This window comes from Hylaeus volcanicus, chromosome 6 (assembly GCF_026283585.1).
Source record: "Hylaeus volcanicus isolate JK05 chromosome 6, UHH_iyHylVolc1.0_haploid, whole genome shotgun sequence".
NCBI lineage: Eukaryota > Metazoa > Arthropoda > Insecta > Hymenoptera > Colletidae > Hylaeus > Hylaeus volcanicus.
Genome location: NC_071981.1, coordinates 11930069 through 11951623, shown reverse-complemented (window position 1 = coordinate 11951623; position 21555 = coordinate 11930069). Strand labels below are relative to the sequence as shown.

Below are 21555 nucleotides of genomic sequence, written 5' to 3'. Positions count from 1 at the left end.
CAAAATGTACTCCGCGATCGTGATTACCAAACAATCGATAATCACGTCTAATGAATAATCAGATCTCCTTTAAAAAATAACAAAAATTACCGATGTACGGTCGTAGATCGCAAACGTAGTCTTCGAGCCGAGAATTATGTTTCTTTAAAAATTTAACCACTGCCCAACTCTGATTCACATGCCAGCGCGAATATTGTCCACCTATCTGTATCTGTTTCGTATCTTTTCGATTTGCGTCAGAGTCGTGTGGTCTGCGATGTAACTGTGTTCAATTGCGAGGAATTTACAAATGACAACGACTATGTGACTTCGGTTATATCGCTTGATTCGAGTGGCCAGAGCGATCGTGGAATGACTGGAAATTACGATTTCCCTGGAAAGCGTGTCCAAGCGTATCGGATCGGTCACATCGATGTATCCCGCGGCCGAGAAGCGACTAAAGCAGAAGATCGAATCGCAAAAAAAACTGTATCCGGCTGAAATTCAAAGGTCGCGCGACGAAGAACCACGAAAAGGGGAATGTTAAGAAACATGTTTCATGATTCGGCCATTTTTTTCCCTTCTTGATTCTTCGACTAATCTCGTATCTCATTACGCCTTATCGTTTCGCGGATTGACGCGAATCTGTTTACATGGATCGATCGGTCTCGCGTAAACATTGATGTGTCCGAATTGGGTACCGCCTGTGTGTGCAAGAGGAATGATTATACGAATCGCCAAGCGACAGTGCCATATAACGATTAATCGAATCATTTCGACTGCCACATCGCAACTTCAATTTGTTGTCTTTACACAAACGGAAGAAAATGAGAACTCAAAAGAACAGAAGAGAAAAAAAAACGAAAAAAAAAATGACAAAACACGAATGCGTTACTACCGTCTCGTTGCAAATCTGTACACCGGGAGGAAAGCGAGATTGGAATGCGAATCGCTTCCTTACATGTTTTCATCGAATCTTATTTACCCTTGTTTTTTGTTTTTTTTTTCGACAGACAAAAACGAAACAAAGAAAGCAAGATTGCCCAAAAGAATAAATTCAATTTGAATCTGTATACACGCAGTGATGCCATTATTACCAGTCGTCGCTCTCTAAAATCGTGGCTATCTACTCCTCCTTTTTCTTTTTTCGAAAACCGTTTCACGTTGACTCCGTCGGCTTTTTTTCTGTTTTCTGTTTTGTACACGTACGTACGATCGCGACGGATATGCGAAAAATTGATCGTTCGATTGAACGTTAAACTTTAAATACCCGCTCGAGGCGAAACTAACAATTGCCCCGGTGTATCGTGTAGTCTTAAAATCATTAATTAGATTATTTCGGATTAAGACGAAGCCGTACGTCTCCTGATACCAAGAACTCCCGTGATCTTCAATATCGTACGAAAATACAATTTACGTTGAGAAGTACGGTAAAACCTCGATTTAGCGAAAGTAATTGGGGGCAGTGGAGTCTGTTGAGTCTAAATATTTACCTGGTCGATGGAATGGTAAGAAAATAAAAATATTTCAGTTATATCGAAAAATAAAGCATATGTTAATCGATGTTAGGTAATGTGTGAAAATTATTTGTCAGGAACAAGAAACTATACATTTATTTTATTTAGAAAAGAAATCACTAATTCGTCGTTTTATGAAATCGAGGTTTTATCAAATTATAATTTTCTTGCATTCAGGGACTTGTACCGTTACAGAAAATACCTGTACTCATTGTACTGATATTTTCTAGTTTGAGAAAACACAGTTAGATATGCTCATGCACAACATTTGCTTTTTTACGACTTCATTTATTCTGTATAAGTTTTCGAACACTGTAAACATTGTATTCATAAGCTTACGTATCCCTAACGTTACATCTTTAGTGCGTATATGCAGACGTGGTCAAATTAATGCGATCGTACGAACAAAATCACATTCCTTCGATAAGATAGTTCGTTATTCCGTAAACATACGTAATCACAATCTACTTAATATTTTGTACGATTGCCCTCAGCTTATTAGTCTTTGACGTATATCTCTGTTGTTCTTATCACTTTAATGAAATTAATATGCAATTTCATTAATTTGTTTATAAATTCCGACTTCATCTTGGTGATAAATTTCGTCAGTTTAATCGTTCGTTCCAGAGAGAAATGGTCAGAATTTGATTGCAATAACAGATGACTTACAGTAATTGTGTGTAGGGATTTCGCAATGTTTATTCAATTAAACAGTTATTCGGATAAGCTTCTATTCCTTTATGTGACGTATTATTTGATTGTACAATTAAAAAAGGAATAATCATTAAACGATTAACATATCACATGCTATTTATGATTTATTCGTTATTTGAAAGTCATACAGTAGTTAATCAAATGATTAAAGGCATTAAGAATAAGAATAAGATTTTTGACGCTTATTAAACAACGAAAAATATTCGAGTAACGTGTATTACCGAATTATTATTAAATATATGGCATTGCTTCGTCAAAGCAGATACTTGTTTTTTCGTGATACTTCTACGAATATGATCGATGACTAAGTATCCTTCTCATATTAAAATCGTTTGTTGCCACATAACATTAGAAATGATGAGAAGGTAAATGAAATGGAAATTGATATTTTATCACTAATCACATAATTGGACCACGTCTGTATTTTAAAAAGTTACGACGATCGCGTCAGGCAGATGAAAACTAGAAAAATAATAACGCAAACACCAATTTCGGCTTTCCTTTGTGTAAATTTCGATTACCCTAGGAAAACTTCGCAGACACCAGAACAAGAATATCAAAACTACAATGGCGTATTATATTATTATTGGACTTCGGATCTTTATGCAAAATAAAATCTTTGCAAGCGTACTTATAAAAATTGAACCTAAATAGGAATTTATTTTACACTGCAAACATTGTAATATGAACATTGCTTTCAATATTTTTGTATATTTTTTCATACTGTATGAATTTTGTAGTTTCTTTCACATTCAAATTTCCAACGAATGCATAAAAATCCGCAGTCTAATTAATATAAATAAAAAAAAGTCAGCTGCCTAGGACGCTAATCAAAGCAAACTCCGAACAAATCAATGTTTCTAAACTCGTTATTATTTGTTTATCGTACACAAAGAATAATTTTCGACCAAAAGACATACGAAAAATCGTATCAAGCATCTATAATGGGTCTTTTTTGGAGAACAAGATTTCTACAGGCTACTACATTTAATAAGCGATTAGACGGAATAAAAATTGAACAGGTAGTACATGTTCACGAAAGCAATTTATCAAACAAAATAATATTGGCAGTCGATCGTGGAATAAGACTCAATCAATTTAAAAATAATTCGTTCCAAGCTTCGAAGAAAGACAATTAGCATCCCTACTTTTAATTGAAAGGTACCGTCAAACGGGGTTACTTGCAATACTACAACACTACTGCAATACTACTACAAATTTCTATGTAAAGAGTTTCCAAACAAACATTTTTTTAAATAAAAATATAAGGTCACCTCATATTTCTCAATTGAAAGATACGTCAAAGTTATAATATAATAGATCGTTGAACTTGACTTTTTACGAGCTACAATGTGGCACAATTAAAATCATGCAATGCCGTTTGATAAAGTCAAAGTGATCCTGACTTTTTATAGAAACAATACTTATTTAGAAATTTTTTACATTGAAATTTTCAGGCGACTGAAGACTAATTAACTTTTATTTCAAACATTTTTTTCGTCAAATTATCGGAAATACTTGAAAACTCATTACTGAACTGCCCCAATAAAAAGAAAAAACTTACCGTTGGCAAAAATTAAGCAAAAATAGTTTGAAAATAACCAAATTTTCTTTGTTATTGTTTATTAATGTTACATTAAATGAATTACGATGCTCTCCGAAGTTAACACACTAAACGGAAAGTCTAAAAAATCGAAGAAGCAACGAAATTTTGCAAGTTACCCCGCTGTTGCAAATAACCCTGTTGGACGGTACGCGATTTCCAACAAGAGTGCAAAAATGGCGTTGAAAATATGCGTAGATAGCAACGACGAAAAACATTGTTCAATTGTTATCAAATTGACGCAAAAAGAGTCACACGGCGGGTTCTAAGAGTGAATCGCGGCCGCCACGCAGCGTGTGTCAGCAGTGTTCCTAATCTCCTCTAAGTACCCTTAACCCAATTGAATTAGAAGGGCACACCCCGTGGCATGCGTCGCGTCGCTTGCAACCGTATCGTCCCGCATTTCCTCGATTCCCTTTCCGCGCGTGAAACTACTCGCGAGTGCACCTCTTCACTACCGAACGGAAGCTGGGATCACGCGTGCTTGATGTACTATATCCGAGAGATGAACAATATCGGTGTTTTCGCCATCAAAATCCCGGAGTAACTCGACCAACATCTGGTGTCTGCGATAGTTCGTTGTAAAATATAACAAGAACGTAGCGACACGGGTTACAATCTTGGTTCGGATAAACCACCACATTGCTTTACCACGCTGTGAAACTGGCCTGTCTGCTTTGTTATTATCCCTTCTAAAACGATGATGTGACAAGTGCTTTTTAACGGAGGAATAGTATTCGAAAGGCAGGCTCTGTGTGATCGACGTCGAGCGGTTTGGGGGCGGTGAATCTCGCATCGTTGCGGAGATGGGCAAAGTTTTATTCGAATAGTATCGAATAAAGTCGACGTCAAGCGATTTTTCCGTGACATATTATTCGATCCAGTGATTACATTGCTTTCCGTAGAATTTTAGTTTCGTTAGGTTTTGATCATTGCTTTCAATTCTACAAAGCTAATTTTCGCCAGTTCCACCAATATATAATATAGTAAATTTTATATCAATTCTCCGCTATTTCTATAACGTATTATATATATATATCTCATCTCATCTCATTGTTCTACCAATTATTATCATTAATAGTTATATTTTTATAGAGTCTAGCACTCTTACCCAAAGTGTAAAATGAAACATGAACTATAAGAAAAATATTTGTTCTCTTTAGCAAAGAAACTATTGATCCAATTTAACAATCGAATTTTTATTTGCTCACTGTGGAATATTTCATCGTACGATACAAATTCTAAAAGTTTTATTCGACGAGTAACGGATAAACAGTTGTGTTTATCCTTTATTCGTGATTGCCATCAGTTTTGCCCATCTCTGTAACTGTTTGAAATTGAATCTCGTTTCTGGAACCGCGTCATACCAGAATTTGTTAAATCGACCGCAAGAACTGGCACGTTGTCTAAATATTTGCATTGCCTCGAATCCGCTCCTCGGTGGAGACCCTCGTTTCACGATCGCGAGGGTGAAAGAGGACACACCAGGATGGAACGAATAGCACGTCGGTCGAACTGCCCACGGAAGGGAGCTAATACACGTCACGTAACGCTTTTCTAAGGTATCGGCGAGGTTTTGGTAGCCTGGACGTGGCCGAAGTGCACGAGAATGGAGCACCTGGATGATTATCAGACCGCCGAGCCCGCCAACGGCAAAGGAACCGGGAACGTCGATGATGAAGTAAGTTGTCACAATGCGAAGGGGCTTTTAGGATTTTGTTTTTTAATTAAACACGAATGGTACGGTATACACGGGCTGTCTAAAAAGAAACCGAACTTTTGTTATTAAAAGAAAAAAGTACAAGAAAAGTTTTTACACACGCGTTTATTTACTCAAAATAATCTCCCTCTGCGTCAATATAGCGTGTAGACCGCGTAATTAACATTTCAAAGGACCTTTGCAGCTCCTGTTTTGGTAGCCCGTTTAGTACGGCGGTTACAGCGGCCTGTATCTCCGAAATGTTGCTATAATGTGTCCCTTTCACTGGGATTTTCAATTTTGGGAAAAGAAAATAATCGCAGGGAGACAGATCAGGCGAGTAGGGTGAATGATCCAAGGTAACAATGCCAATTCCAATGAAAGGGACACATTATAGCAATATTTCGGAGATTCAGACCGCTGTAACCGCCGTACTAAACGGGCTACCAAAACAGGGCTGCAAAGATCCTTCGAAATGTTAATTACGCGGTCTACAAGCTGTATTAACCCAAAGGGAGATTATTTTGAGTAAATAAACGTGTGTGTAAAAACTTTACTTGTACTTTTTTTCTTTTAATAGGAAAAGTTCGGTTTCTTTTTAGACAGACCGTGTATATACGATTTTCTCATTTTAAATGAAAGTACGCGCGTGTAGAATTAAACGCGACAGATGGTGTTAAGTATCTACCACTATTACGCTGTCAGGCGTATTTTATTATTAAATAACAATATCCTAAATCCACTTTTTATGTACTTTCAAAAGAGGACAGTTATCATCATACGTGCACCACACTATATGCAATTCTTCTTTAACTAGTACAATGAGAAGATTAGACGAGTTTACAAAATAAAAAAATTTGTATGTACCTTCAATGCTACTATCTTTTTTTCTTGTGTTTTTTGGCCTGCTAAACTCGAAAATTGCAATGAAAAAATGTTGTATGGATAGATTTTCGAGATATGACATTTTGAATTTGTTCTCGATTTCAGGCCAAAATAGATAAGAAAACAATAGTGGCATTGAATGTACATTTTGGCTGTAAACTAGTGTTATCCATTTAATTTTTGACCATTTATTTGATGAACTATACTATATTTACTATAATACTACATTTTCAGAGAATTAAATAATTTTAATTTGAAAACAGAATGAGGTTTTAAAAAGTATTACGCATGTAATACCTAATAGTTTCGGAATCTCGTTCAATTGCAGTCCGTTATTCGCTATCTTTGCTTATTGTGTGTTCATTATGGTCGATCCAGATCGCTTCGAGTGGTATAAATCAGAGTAAATCGTCTTCGAATCGTAGATCGTTATGATTAAGAGGCAGGAATTTCGGTATCGCAGGATGGTTTCGATCTCGACGATCTACTGCCGATCGTCGGCGAGTTTGGTCGTTATCAGAAACAGCTTCTCTGGCTCGTGTGTCTTCCGGCGTGTCTCCCTTGCGGATTTTGCGCCTTCAATCAGCTCTTCATGGCCGACACGCCGCCCCACTGGTGCAAAGTGCCAGGATTGGAGAACTTGGACGTGTCACGTAGAAGGAAACTCGCGATCCCTATCAGTCAGGTGCAATACTGGCTTTAGGTGTCAGGAAACCTCCCAAAATCCTCTGTATTGTTATTCGCCGGCTTTATAAGGGTCCAATCTCATTAGAAACGCCATTTCTTAAGCGACTTATAGAATACAAAATCGAAAGAGATCTATAAGATGACAGAAAGTAGGAAAGTACAATATTTTAATGCGATTATCTTCTGTACTTCAAATGTTAATAATTGTTTCTCAAAAATAACCAAAAAAATTCTTTTCTGTTCTTATATATTTCATAGAGGTGACAAAATAAAAGTTTTAACCCTTTGCACCCGAAAGGTGACTCTCGGTTACCACTAGGTTTGCTTTACGTTTAATTTCTTTGGAACTCGAAGTGTCAATAAAATGATTGTCGTTGAGGCAAAGGTGACCTGATTCTCAAATCTCAAATTGGAGATCTCATTTTCGAAGTCAATCTAAGCTTTCGTGGCAATAGAATGCTAAGAAAGCATCTCGAGTTGCTGGTAGATACCAGAAAAAAAGGCCTCAAGTGCAAAGGGTTAAAAACGTTCCAAGAGAATACTTGAGACGATATTTGTGCAGTCTTAACACATTGTTGACCGGCAATTTTACACAGAAGCGACTTCGTGTCACCGGCTATTATTTCGTAATTGAAATTAAGACGATCTAAACAAACTCCAATAAACTTTATTTATATTTTACCAACACAATGAATTGTAATGAAATATTTTACATACATAACACATTGACCAAAGCTTTTGCAATATTCTATATCGTCCTGGGTTTCATAAATTGAAAGAGATATTGCAAATGCAAACACGAGTTAACTCATGACTGGTCAACAATGTGTTAAACAAGCGTCTTAGACAAAGTTTACGTTTCAACACCTTGCCTTCCATACTTGTAAATATCTGTTTAATTTAATAAGTAGTTCTGAATAACGAGAATCGCTTCTTGTCACCTCTCCAATGAAAACAGCCGATTCGTAGTCTCAGATATTGTAAAAGGCTAGACTGGCGATTGTAGATTGACGAAGCTTAATCCTTGTATTAATTTGCCATGCTTGATCAGGGCCATTTAGCGTATCGCAGTTTCTCAAATCTTTAGATAGTTTCGTAGGTCGATTTTGTACATTGTGGAAGCAAGAAAAGTTGTTGTTCAAAATATCCCCGTCCGTATTTGTATATTTCCGACTCTTCGTTGTTCGTAGGCTATTATTATTCATCCTTGCTCTAGAAATAGACTCTATTTCATTATCTGGTCGTAACAGTAAATTTCATAATTAGGATGACAACGAAACGTACAGTCAATGCACACGATACGATATCGATTGGACAGCGGAGAATATTTCTGTCGTGACGACGCTCTCGTCTATACCAAACGCATCGTGGCCTGTTGTCCCGTGCGATCATGGTTGGGAGTACGAGACCTCGGAGACACCGTCCTCCATCGTTATCGACGTACGTGTATTCACAGCAAGCTTTCCCACATCGCGTTCTAGTTCAGTCACTCCAGATTTTATTAGGAAAATGTTTTCATCAAGCTGATATTTTAAATATGTATTTCTATGTAATCGTTACGATAACGTATTAAATATACCACGTTTAGCGTTGTATCAGACAATTTTTTAGAGAGAAAAATTCGTTCGTATATAGAGTGAGTCACGAGAAACAGAACACCTGAATAACTTGGCTGCTATTTGTGACAAGAAAAAATGCTTCAGGCCATAATTATTTGGTATCGAGGGACTGATCATTCGATGTTGCTACTTTTTTGATAGGTGGAGGCGTCAAGGAAATATGAAGGTTGTCTCAGATTTTTTCAAATTGAACGGTATATTTTTGTTAGAGGATCTTAAGGGGTTAGTCGCAATCAGAAAGAGGAAAAACATTTCTTTGTGATTTTTTTTAGTTATTATATAATAATTTGCGTAAGTAACAATTACGTATATTATAAAGCATGTTTTAAAGAACTAAAAAACATTTTTTGTGTTAAGAAACGCTTAATTTATATCGTCATAGCAGCCGATGACGTAGACGATGATTTAAAAACATAGGTTTTCGGTGAGCAAGATTTCTCTACACTGGTTTACCTGAAAACAAAAACAAAGGTAGATTTCGAAAATAGATTAGTCTAGCGGGTCCCTGAACGAAGGATTTTGGAAAAAATTAATTTAAAACGAGATGGCGTACATTTCAAGTTGATTTTCAATTTTTTGTAAAAGTATACAAGTATACATTTTCAAAAAAAGTATACAAGAAAATAAAAAATCCTTCGATCAGGGACCCGTTAGTCTAATATATTTTCTAAATCTACCTTTAGTTTTGTTTTCAGGTGCACCAGCTTGAAGAAATCTTGCTCACCGCAAACAAAATGGCCACTCACACAATCGCCTGTTATGACGAAATAAATTAACCTTCTTTTAAAACAAAAATCTGTGTATAGTTCTTTAAGATATATTTTGTCATATATTTAAATTTCATTAATACAAATTATTATTTAATATCTTAAGAAAAGATACACAAGAAAGTGTCCGTTTTCATTTTCCTGACTGCGACTAACCCCTTAAAACGAGTTCAATGACCTATTACATAAAGTCATTGAAGGTAATAGAAAGTAGAGAAAGGCGATAATATTTACGGTTTTGGTAGATCTAAAGGAGCCATGAGATGACTTCAGCTTTACCTCGGGGTCAATTTTAGGGGTCATTCCAAGGTCAACTTGATTTTCTCGAATGGACACCTCTATTCACGACACCGGATTCGGAAAGAGATGGATTACTTGCGTTAATCAAGAACCTCGAATCGTGAATAGCAAAGAGACTCGCGTTAATCAAGCACCACAAAGGGGACAGATTCTTGCGTCCTCGTTGGCTATCCCGAGATAAAACTAAGAGTGCCTACCCCTGAAAAGTAAACCTATCCGAACGTCAAATTCCCACCTCTTCTCGAATCTGGTGTCGTGAATGTGGATGTCCATTCGAAAAAACTCGAGTTGACGTTGGAATGACCCCTAAAATTGACCGCAGGGTAAAGTTGAAATCACCTCATGACCCCTTTTGATCTACCAAAATCGTAAGTATCATCGCCTTTCTCTACTTTCTGTGACCTTCAGTGACCTTACGTAACAGGTCGTTGAACTCGTTTTAAGATCCTGTATCATGATACGAATGCAGAAACATAGCGTTACATTTAAAAAGCCGAGATAACCTTCGTATCTCCTTGACACCTCCACCTATAAAAAAAAAAATAGTAACATCGGAGGATCAACCCCTCGATACAAATAATTTTGGCCTGATGTATTTTTTTCTATCACCAATAGCAGCCAAGTTAATCAGGTATTCTGTTTCTCGTAACTCACCCTATATATTTCACGAACTATTTAATTTACTGCAGAAATAATTACTAGACCATATATGGTTATTTAAATTCACATTTTCACGATTACAGAAAGATAATTGAATCTTAAATGAAAGTTGATATTTTAAATATTTTTGCATTTGTGCACATGCTCGTAAACTTCCTCGTACCTTCATAAATGCATAAATCTCCGCAGTCTACTAAGTATTATCATTACTGTGGATGAGAAAATAAGTATACAGTACAGTAATGCAGAGATGATTATGAGTATAAATAAGGAAATTCTATACAAGCAAATAATGTTTGATTTGTCTTTCTTGCATAGATACCTGCTTACGCGAATGCCCTGTAGCTATTCTTTTTTTTTCTTCAAATTTTTCCACAACATTCTTAAAATATTTATTTATCGAGAAATGCAAAAAGAATCTCTTTTTTAAAATAATGTTACAGTATCCTGCCTTCTTGATAACAGTATATGCAACGAATTAGTTTGACAAAACTGTTTTTATAATGTCCTGTATATTTTAGTTTGGAGTGACTGAACTGTATTTCTTATACTTTAGTATTTTATTTCATTATTTAATGGGTTCCAGTTCAATTTAGTGTGCGATCATGCGATTTATCCGACGATCGGTTTGGTCGCTCTGAACACTGGTGGTCCGATAGGGGTGTACCTTTTTGGTACCCTAAATGACAGGTAATTACTGATTTACACGTGGAGATTATGATACATTGAGCGTTTTGCGAAAGGGTCAAGCTCAAATTGTTGACTATAATAAGCAGAAACAAACTGTGGAAAATTTCTGGTCTGCCATTTTCATAAAAAATTGTACTACATGCTCAATTACCAACGACTTCAACAGGACTCAATATATTTCTGTCGTTCCAAGTATTTTTTTTTGCGAATAAGTCAAGTACGGTAAGCAGTTCCAACCTTGCCTTAAGGATAAATGATCGTTGAATATTGTAATGATAAAAAATTGCTAGTTAAGAAATAACTCCATATAATTCCGTATGATGTCAGATAACGAGACTAAGGATTTCACATTTTCAAAAGTTACTAGTCGAATCACAACTGAGTAAACGTATTTAATTTTTATAAATGTCGATTTACAAAAATCATCTCACTCCGTTTTTATTTCATTATTATTACATATCGAAGAGGGCTGAAATTTCAGCCGTAAACGTTCTGTAGTTCGCCAAGTTATTTTTTATCAAAATTCACATTGACTAATCAGTCACAGATATTGTTCTACGGTTTGTTTATACTCAGCGAGCACCCGTTCAAAAAATGTTCTTTTGGACTTCGGTTTCGTTGTCGGTTAATCGTTCTTAAAATCGATTACTTTATCACGAGTGTTTGTTCTTTATTGTCTAGAATCGGCAGAAGGCTATCCTTTTTCACATGCCTAGCGACACTGATCACAGGAGGATTTCTAACATCGATATCGAACAGCTTTTGGACATGGGCTGCCACGAGGATGGTCGTCGGCTTGACCATACCAGCCATTTACCAGATACCTTTCATCATATGTAAGAGATCACGTGCAGCAGTAATTAGAGACATTTTTTAAACCCGACATCTTCAGGTCTAGAGAAAGTAGAATTCGTTCGAACACAGAAATAACTATTTTCTTTTAGTATAAATTAACGCTATTTCATATAAGCAGATTGCGGACTTTTATACTCATTCAGGCTTTATTCAATAATATAAAAAAGTATTGCAAATAAAATTCATATTATAATATTTGCAAAGTAAAATAGATATTCCCATTTAGGTTCAATTTTTGTAGATACGTTTGCTAAGATTTTATTTTGCATAAAGATCCACGCTCTACATATAATTTTTTAATAAATAATGTACATATATAAATATTTTTCTGATCTGACGTATGTCTCGTATAGAAAGCTCGTTATCTAAATGATGTATGAATGAATAATAAATCAATATCTGGTCAGGAAAAGAGCACTGTCTAATTTTTCGCTAATTTTCCGCAACAGCTTTGGAATTGGTTGGACCAAATTACCGTTCGTTCGTGACGGTAATGACTTGTAGCTTTTACACAATGGGCCTGTGTATGCTGGCTGGCGTGACCTACTTGATAAGAGATTGGAGAACGTTAGCAGTAACCACAAGTGCACCTTTTCTTTTGTACTCCTTGTACTGGTGGTGAGTAGTGGTCTTCGAGGGGGTCTTCAACTCTAGAACTTAAAAAGAGCCGTCTTATTTTTTTGTGAATATTTATTCAAACGCTATCGATAACAACTTTCTCAAATCGCGAAACAATTTTTCGTTATCTATACCAGAAGACCCCCTTAAGGGGAGAATTGCTTTTTTCCGTGTCAAAATGTGGTTCCTTAATCAGTTTTTATTGAAAAAAGTATGCGAAATTTTTATTTGAAATTTTACACACACTTTTATTACTATTTTAGTATGATGTAGAAATTTGTATGGAACGATTTACTCAAAAATATAAATGTTACAGCCTGTTGATCGTGACGTCGCGGAATAAATATAATCTGAAATAAAAAATTCAACCAGCGTTTTATTGTATATACATATCGTTATCGTGTGACGAAAAAGAAAATCGAAAACATCTTTTCTCTAGAGATGCCAGCTAGTCAAACCTTAAAGTTTAAATTTAAAAAAAAAAAAATGTCGTGAATGTTTGCTGATAAAAAACAAACTATGCAACATATCATCTCGTCTAGTCGTTAGACGATAGAGGGTTTTGTGAATATATAGTTCAAATTTGAAGGCGATCAGTTCAATAATTTTTCGGAAATGTTTCTTTTTTGAAAATACTGTCTCTAGAAAATCGCGTTTAAAGTTTTACCGGTGATATTACATATACACGTGCTCGCATTTTATATGGGGAGTCATAATTTCGTCATGTTCAGTCGGATCAACTTGAAATTTTCTGTGAATAATCTTGAAATATTGCGGTTCAAGTACCCTTTCACAGTTCATTGTAAGTATTCTAAATCCCTTAAAGTTCCGAGTACATTTCTAGAAGGAAGGAACCAGGGAACCTTTAGAAAACAAATTCATACTCCGAACTCTAAGATTTCGGGAATTTCCTGAATTTGGACTTGAACATATAATACTAAAAAAAAAACAACTTGTCGATATCACTAATAGTTTCCGCGGAAATACCTTGTAACACTTTGCGCGGCTCACCCTGTGTAATTGTTCTTCAAGGATTGCTCTATAAGATTCTGTCAACAACAAAGCATTGTTTCATTCTTACTCTTAAAAAAGCAATTCCTCTCTTAAGTCGGTCTATCTTCCTTGTGAGGTTTACGCGGCGCCATTTTCAAACGTCCAAGATTGTTCCAGGTTCCTGCCAGAGTCTCCACGATGGCTGTTAGCGAAAGGCCGTCTCGGAGAGGCGAACGACATCCTCGAGAGGCTCGCGAAAGTTAATGGGAAAGAGCTACCAATCTCTTTCACCCAGAAACTTCGTCAACGAATGATGATGTCACGGTCCAAAAGTGAGGAGGAGAGATTGCGCAACGGGCCTGGTGTTCTCTCTCTCTTCAAGTCGCCGAACATGCGTCTGAAAACGTGTTTAATCACATTGAATTGGTAAATCAAAGTTCAAGTGAGCGTTGTGTCTCATAAATCTGTTGAAACGCAGACCGTCCATTATTGCCGGCCCACTTCCTAGAGCATACACGATTGCGTTTGATGATCTACTTCGATTAAACGCACCTTTTCTTGATAGAAACTTTCTTATCTATTTGCACTACTTCGTAATGGATATCTTCTCTTTTCAATCAGTATTCAGATAGGAATAATATTGTAGTAGTCTGATATACCTCACTGCATTTGTAGTAATTTAGAGTCAAACATTTTTACTCGTGTACTTATGTTTATTTGGTTTGTTTTACGTTTTATAAAAAAATTTGAAGTACTACTTGTTATCAAAGGGTGTTTTCTATGAAAGAACATTGCCAGCTTGAATTTTCTGGTCTAGGTTAAAGTTTACAGATCACATTAGATTTGTCCGTAAATTTTGTTATAATAAAAGATTGTTCCTGAACGTGTTCCTATTTGTTAGGTTTGCCAACAACATGGTGTACGTCGGTTTGTCGTACTACGGTCCAGCTCTGGGGAACGAAGAACACCTGAGCTTCTTCTTTTCGTCTCTCGCTGAGATTCCTAGCTACATGGCTTGTTGGGTCGTGATGGATCGATGGGGCCGTCGATGGCCTCTTTGTCTATGTATGGTCGTTGCTGGGATCTCCTGTATCGCCACGGTTCTCCTGTCATCTGGTACTCGAACTCGTTTGATCAGTTGAATTGATTATTTCAGAAATAACGTATTAGGATGAACCAAAAGTTCGTGCGTTTTTTTCGTTGCTTCAGTTTGTGCAATTTTTTGAAGTCATTATAATTACTTTATATGTATGCAAGTGTTATATATCATTTCGTAGATTTTGAAAAGCTCTTTCATATTTAATTATTGACTACATTAATTTATTGATCGTTTAATTTTTTTTCGTATTAATTATAATTAATTTCAATCTCTAAATGTTTTAAATAGTTTTTTATAATTCTATTATGTGTATACATATATAGTATACTAGTCTACACACATGAACACAATAACAAATATACATCACATTTATTTTATTAACATAGATTTACTTAAAAGTAATGGTTAATGGTTAACATGGTGGCGTAGACTTTTGTACAGTACTGTATCTTTATATAAAATACGCAGTAAGCTGATAGTAGCTAGTATAATGTAGAAATCGTCAATCTAACATGAACTTCTTACAGACTTGTAGAATTAGAATGAATGGAATAGAACTGTATATTTTAATTTTTCTTGAGAACTACAAAACATTACATACGTCATTTCTGAAATAATCGATTAACGCCTTGAACTCGGCGCCATTTTCACTCGATGCTAGGAGTATAACAAGATTGTAAAACAGTAGTAGTCACATTGAAACCTCTTTTACAGAAAAACCGTGATATATTCTTTGATTCTTGTTGGAATAGCATACCCCATTGCTGGACTAGGCAGTCTCTTTTATATTCTTAAATACTGTTTTAGTAGGTGACACATTAAGAGAAATGTAAGTTATAGTGATTGGCACTTTTTGTTTCATGTTTTTTAAAAGAGATGCAATTGAGTATATCGCAACAAAACGTAATGATTGTTATAAATACAAATGCTTACCAGCATAGCTGTATTTTACGATAGTAGTAAGTATATAGGAGGTCAGTATACCCAGATAAAATTTAATTCTGAGACAGAATAATGACAATTTTCACGTTCTTAATAATAAAACTTGATAACAGAGGTAATCAAGTGTTATACTTCAAAACATGATTTGATGCTAAAAACATACATGTTTACAAGTACATTGTAAGATAGTTACTAGTAAAAACAGTGGAGACCAATGCACTCAGATAAAATGTAATTTTAAGGGGGCATGCCAGACTAAATGGTCAAAATGAAGGTCACTCAGACACACTTCAGAATTTTTATTTCTGAGACTATTTATTCAGGTATATATATTTTTTGTATCTAATTAAATAATCTTAAAATTGAGCGAGAGGTAACCGTTAACATAGAGCGTGTCATCAAAAACACACTTGGCGGTGAGCAATGTATTTTGGATTCGGATTCTCCTAACACAAAAAACCAAATCTATTCCTAAAGCCTGATAGTACACGTTCTTTTTATCGATTCAGAATTTTGAAAAAATATTTATTCGCAAAACTATGACTACTAAAGTTCATTCTTGATTCTTCACTAAATTTTTGATCTGTTTTTTATTGATAATTAATAAGTAATAAAAGAATTAAATAATGTGCGATCATCAGAAAATAGTGAAAGTTTTTAAGAATATCGTCTGCATATTTGAGCTGAATCGGTTGAGCCATTTTCGAGTTCTCATGCTCATCGACTTCGAAAACTGCGTTTTCAGAAAAACGCGTTTAAAGTTTAAGAATGAATTGTCTTAGAAATAAAAATAGAAATACATCATACCGTTAATCATCTATTCTAGGTCTATATAAGATACCTTCAAACAGCAGCCGCATCATCTTCAGCAATAATTTTGCTTTGTCGACTTGGCTCGATCGAATATTACATTATTGTTTAGAAAATGCCTACAGAAGGATATTCGCTATTTGTCCCAGCATCTGTGCATCTGTGATTTGATTTCATTTTACTTCCATACCTCTGTCATTTTTCAAAATTTTTAAAGAATGTTCTCAAAATTTCAAACTTTCAGAAAATACAATTAAAAAAAATTGATTTTTTTTGTCCATCTAGGCTGACATACTCCCTCAAGATGGAATAATGATACTTTATGATGGTTTTTTCTGATAACGATCCGTTATTGATGCATTATTTATCAACTACTGCTGCAATTTGCTCATATACAAATTAAAGTAGACTTATACAAAATTTAATTCAGGTGTTAATGGTTTAAGGATCTCTGCATAATCTCTGGATCTCTATTCAATGTATTCGAAATCGTTGTATTTATCCAATGACTCGATACAACCACAAATTGTTTGTTTTGTTATCTACACATATATGGACTTCGGTACCCTTCATTTAATCTGATTTATTACTTTTCTACACGAAATTGTTTTTGTTTACCCTAACATGGCCATACTTCCTGACTTGCCGAAACGTTCTTTGCGTACAATAAACAACGATTAATTCGGAAGATTGATTACTCGTGATTGCTAAATTCACAACATGTTCTCAGTTATCTCCGACATCCACAAGTGCTAAACAAGAAATGTCGATTAACGAGTTTGTCCGATTCGAAGTTGAAATTCTAACGTCCGCGAGAAGTCAAAGTATAAGAACTGCCGAACAGTGAAGTGCTCACGCGAAAAACTCGCAAACGCTAGATTGTAGGAATAATCGCCGAGTTCGAGGCGAACCCACAGAGGGAATCACCTCGCTGACGTCCGACGGCGACGTCGTAATCGTGTTTTTCATTTCAGACGCTGTGGTGGCTACGTTGATTCTGTTCCTGTTATCGAAATCCGCGATATCTGCCTCCTTTTTAATTATATATCCGTTCGCCGGTGAACTTTACCCCACGCAACTGCGCGGCGTAGCGATCGGTTTCTCTGCTTACATCAGTGGTCTCGGACTTATCATCATTCCTTTTGTTACTTATCTCGTAAGTGATCGTAAATAAGCTTATCGCGACGTAGCGTGCTGCAAATCGAGTCATTTGCGTCATTCTCGTGCAGGGTAAGGAGAACTTGGTGCTGCCCCTCGTGATATTGGGCACCGTATCGGTGATAGGCGGTCTCTCGGGCTTGCGTCTGCCGGAGACTCTGCATCATCGTTTGCCGCAAACGGTAGAAGAGGGGGAGCTTTTTGGAAAGGACTGGACCTGTGCCGACTGCTTTCGTTGCGTTCCAATCAAGTAGGAACCCCTGGCAACGATAACGTTCGAGAAACATTGAAAATTGTGGTGCAATAACCAGTTACTATCGAAGATGGAGATTTTCCAAAACAAATTTGTCATGAGTTTTGCAGGGTTGTTCAAATCTAGAAGTAACCAGATATAGAGACGACCATTCTTTGCACCAAAGTTTCCAATTATCAATATACTGCTTTGTCATAGTTGATATTAACCCTTTCAGATATTAACCCTCAATTATTTTGTGGTGGCATTTCCTGTCCTCACCACTAGAGAGACACCGCGCTCACAAGTGCTCGGTTCGCCTAACTTTCCTACATGAACCTTTCTCGACCAACCTCCAGATGTTTGTTATCAGTTTTCTTTTTTGTAACCCTTTTATTCTGCAACACATAAGAGAATCAACTCCACACTCATTTTAAGAAGCAACGAGACACAAAAATCATCAAGAAGAAAAGTCGGTTATAAGAGAATCTCCCAAGGCACCGCAGTATCACTCAAGAGAATCCAAAAAAAAAAACCTCCAGACTGGCGTCTAAGGTACGAGCCTGCTAGGTAGCTTTACTGACGAGACCACTGGCAGGTCCAGGACGAAACTCTCCCTTCCTTTTCTCCCCTCTCTCGCTCTCCCTTCACAGAACCTCAACCACAATTTCTTTTTTCTCGTACTAATGTAATTTAATTTTTAGGGCTAACTTCAATTAAAATTAATATGGAAAAAAAAATTCCAATAGTTTAGTTATCGAGGAAAATTGGTCTTTCTTCATTTGCACAAATAGGGACATTCGTCCTAAATGATAGTATCGGTAATTTTTTAATTTTGTGTCCTCAGTTGTGGACGTTAAGTCTGAAAGGGTTAACCGAGACGTCCCTTGGTCCTTGGACGTTTCGCCATCATTACTGCTAGCTTCTTCAGGAATTAACCCTTTGCACTCGAGAGGTAACTCTCAGTCACCAGTAGGTTTCACGCAGTAAATCTATCAGCAATAATGTTTCTTTAGGTTTCATTTCTTTGGAACTCGAAGTGTCAATAAAATGATTGTCGGTGAAGTAAAGGTGACCTGATTCTCAAATCTCGATAGCTCAGCATTCGTGACAATAGAATGCTAAGAAAGCATCACGAGTCGCTGGTCGCAAAGGGTTAATGACACACCGATATTCAATATAACCCCCTGAAGAAACTAGCTGTTGTGCTGACGAAACTTGGGAGCATCTTTGCTCAAAGGACTCGGTATATATCCGGAAGCTTCGGTTAATATCAACTATAGATTTAAATTGTTTGTCTTCGACTCTCGTTCTTGGTCACTCGTTCATCGTTCATCCCTGATTCAGACCTTCGTCCGCTGCTGCTTCCTACGAGGACCTATCGGCCAGAGAGACGATGGAGATGCACGAGGTTCCCGAACCACCTGTCGACATTCCTCAAAGAACATTGGAAGAGCAACAGAGACCCAGTGGCGCGAGCGTGCGTCGTTTGGTCCGTCAGTCCAGCGTGATGGACACGCAGCGGGACTCCGACGGCTCCATCAAGATGACTTACTGGTTCTAGACTGGTTGAATCGAGCCGTGTGCCTCAAATAAAATCGAAACAACGATACGTATTATGCATTGTCGTTTCTTACTCTATTTGGGCTCTTGGCACACAATCTAGAGGGAAGAAAACTTTTCACGGTTTCTAATACTTAACGGTTAAATTGTTCGTGATGTATAGATTCGATGATGGAAATAGTTTATTTTTAAACAGGCAACGGATTAAATATAAATCCCCTCGATTATCGAATGAGAATTTCGTTGTGCCCTGATGTGGACAAGTGGAGGGAGCGAAGGTTAGGGTAGTAATGTATAGACTGTGCAGGGCTGCTATTGTCGCAGGGGCAGTAATACCGTAGTACTATATTTGATTTAAAATTGTAAAAAGTAAACATTCATCGGATCTGTCGTCAAACATTCACAGCACACGGAGATGTGCCGTAGTATAGTGAGTAAGAATCACTGGTTTTGAGGATCAAGATCCGTGAGTGATTCGATCAACTTAATCGGGGATCGGATCTCTGTCAATTTGTTTTCCTCGACGGTTTCTTGTATGACTTGTTTAGAATTTCAAGATGGCCTGGAAATGTAGCTATGCTGGAAAGCCGAAGAGATTGAACCGGGATGTAATTCAGATTCAGCGATCAGAATTTTTAGAAAAGGTTACGTCACTATTAATTAAATTTTCGTATGGTATCAATTAACAATTGCGAGCGCGTATGTTAATGGAGAAAAGACGAATTTCTAGGTATAATAGCAGCGCAGTTGAGCCTCGCTTTTTACTTTAAAACGACACGTTGGAATTCAGTGGATCACAGTTCAATTTCTCGTGCTTATATCTTTCGCGAAGAGCGTTATTTTGACTCATAACTGCATCAGCAGAAATATGTATGGTGTCGGTATTATTATCAGTTAAAGTCTAGCGTGTAATTCATGTATAAAATTCGTTTAGCATGATTCTATTTTATTTCTTAACAATTGTACAATACACGTGAGACGTTTGATTTCGTGTTCTCATTTTTAAGTTGCTACGTAGTATAGTTAAGTGGAAGTCACAGAAATGAAACCGCATCCTCGTATTTTATTTCTTACGTCATTTCATTTCTTAACTGTTACTATTACAAATTTTCTTACCGTTTCATTATGTTTCATCGATGATATGTGTTATCTGCGCTAATATAGATATCAAACATTTTTCGACAAAATCTAAATGACAGAAACTATGGAAAGTACAAATTATTAAAGAAAAAAAATTAATCCATTCCTTGTCTTTCATTTTCACCTTTTCTAGGATTTGAATTTACACCGAGAATTTTTTTAATGTTTTGATTCCAAAAAAACTTACCACTTTCAGTGTTCCAAATTCAGTTCTGATTGCACAGAACTGTTCAGAATTGTTGAAATTTTAATTTAAAAAAAAAAAGTGTTTTTTTTAATTTTTTGATGTTACAAGCCCCTTAATCATTCGTTGGAGTGAGTGTAACATCTCGTGGAACAAAATTATGTTCCAAATGGAAAAATATTACTATATATCGTATGATGAAGATAATAGTATTGTTATTATCACCCACAAGCAATCTTTGCAGCTTCGCGAAGTACACTCCAGTCTATAAATGTGTGAACACTTAACACTTTCAATGAATAATTAATATGTAGATATTGTAAATTATTACTATAACACTTATTGTTGCTAAATTTGAATTCAGAGGCGTGTCTAGCGACATTTAATAATATTGAATTGTGTAATATTAAAGTTTTGAGTGGCACATTAAATCTCATAGGGAAACTCTGGAGTTTATTTAATTATTTATATAAATACGTTTGGAAAAAAGGCCAACATTCAAACAACATTTATGGGGAGATATTTCAAAAATAGGATAATATTGATTCGGATACAATGAAGAAATGAATAGCTAGAGTGCCAAGATTGGTAAAAGAAGCTGTTCGTCAATGAAACGAAAATTGAACGAAAATTGAATCAATAAACTATTGATAAAATATATTATCTGATACAACACAAACTAAATACAAAAATATAAGCGATACTCATTAACAGATTTGTAACTTTTGTTAGATACTTATTCCAATTGAGAAAGTGTCCACGCACTTATAAGTGGGACTGTATGTATTTGACGAATATTAAAAGATTCAGTTCCCAAGCTTGTGCTTGGTTCAAGTTCACA

General features: G+C 36.1%; 1 protein-coding gene across 5 annotated transcripts; it reads left to right on the top strand.

Annotated features, from left to right (window-relative positions):
- Positions 1–4140: 4140 nt before the first annotated feature.
- On the top strand, positions 4141–20633 carry LOC128878871 (carcinine transporter). Of its 5 annotated transcripts, none has more exons than XM_054127474.1 (12): positions 4141–4557; positions 5376–5494; positions 6861–7082; positions 8351–8524; positions 11017–11120; positions 11802–11956; positions 12425–12593; positions 13764–14012; positions 14488–14702; positions 17412–17593; positions 17667–17845; positions 19175–20633. In XM_054127474.1, exons 2-12 carry the CDS (start codon positions 5423–5425, stop codon positions 19389–19391), a joined length of 1938 nt encoding a protein of 645 aa, XP_053983449.1. In that variant the 5' UTR covers positions 4141–4557; positions 5376–5422; the 3' UTR covers positions 19392–20633. The 5 variants fall into 5 exon arrangements, with proteins under 5 accessions (XP_053983449.1, XP_053983448.1, XP_053983446.1 ...); XM_054127473.1 differs by having other exon boundaries at positions 4142–4436; positions 5184–5494; XM_054127471.1 differs by having other exon boundaries at positions 4142–4696; positions 5184–5494.
- Positions 20634–21555: the final 922 nt, after the last annotated feature.

Excerpts from the sequence above, each read along its gene's own strand:
- LOC128878871 (XM_054127474.1), top strand. The coding sequence starts at position 5,423 with ATGGAGCACCTGGATGATTATCAGACCGCCGAGCCCGCCAACGGCAAA. Across the intron at positions 5,495-6,860 it reads CCGGGAACGTCGATGATGAA|GATGGTTTCGATCTCGACGA; the intron begins GTAAGTTGTCAC and ends TCGGTATCGCAG. Across the intron at positions 14,013-14,487 it reads TGTTTAATCACATTGAATTG|GTTTGCCAACAACATGGTGT; the intron begins GTAAATCAAAGT and ends CCTATTTGTTAG.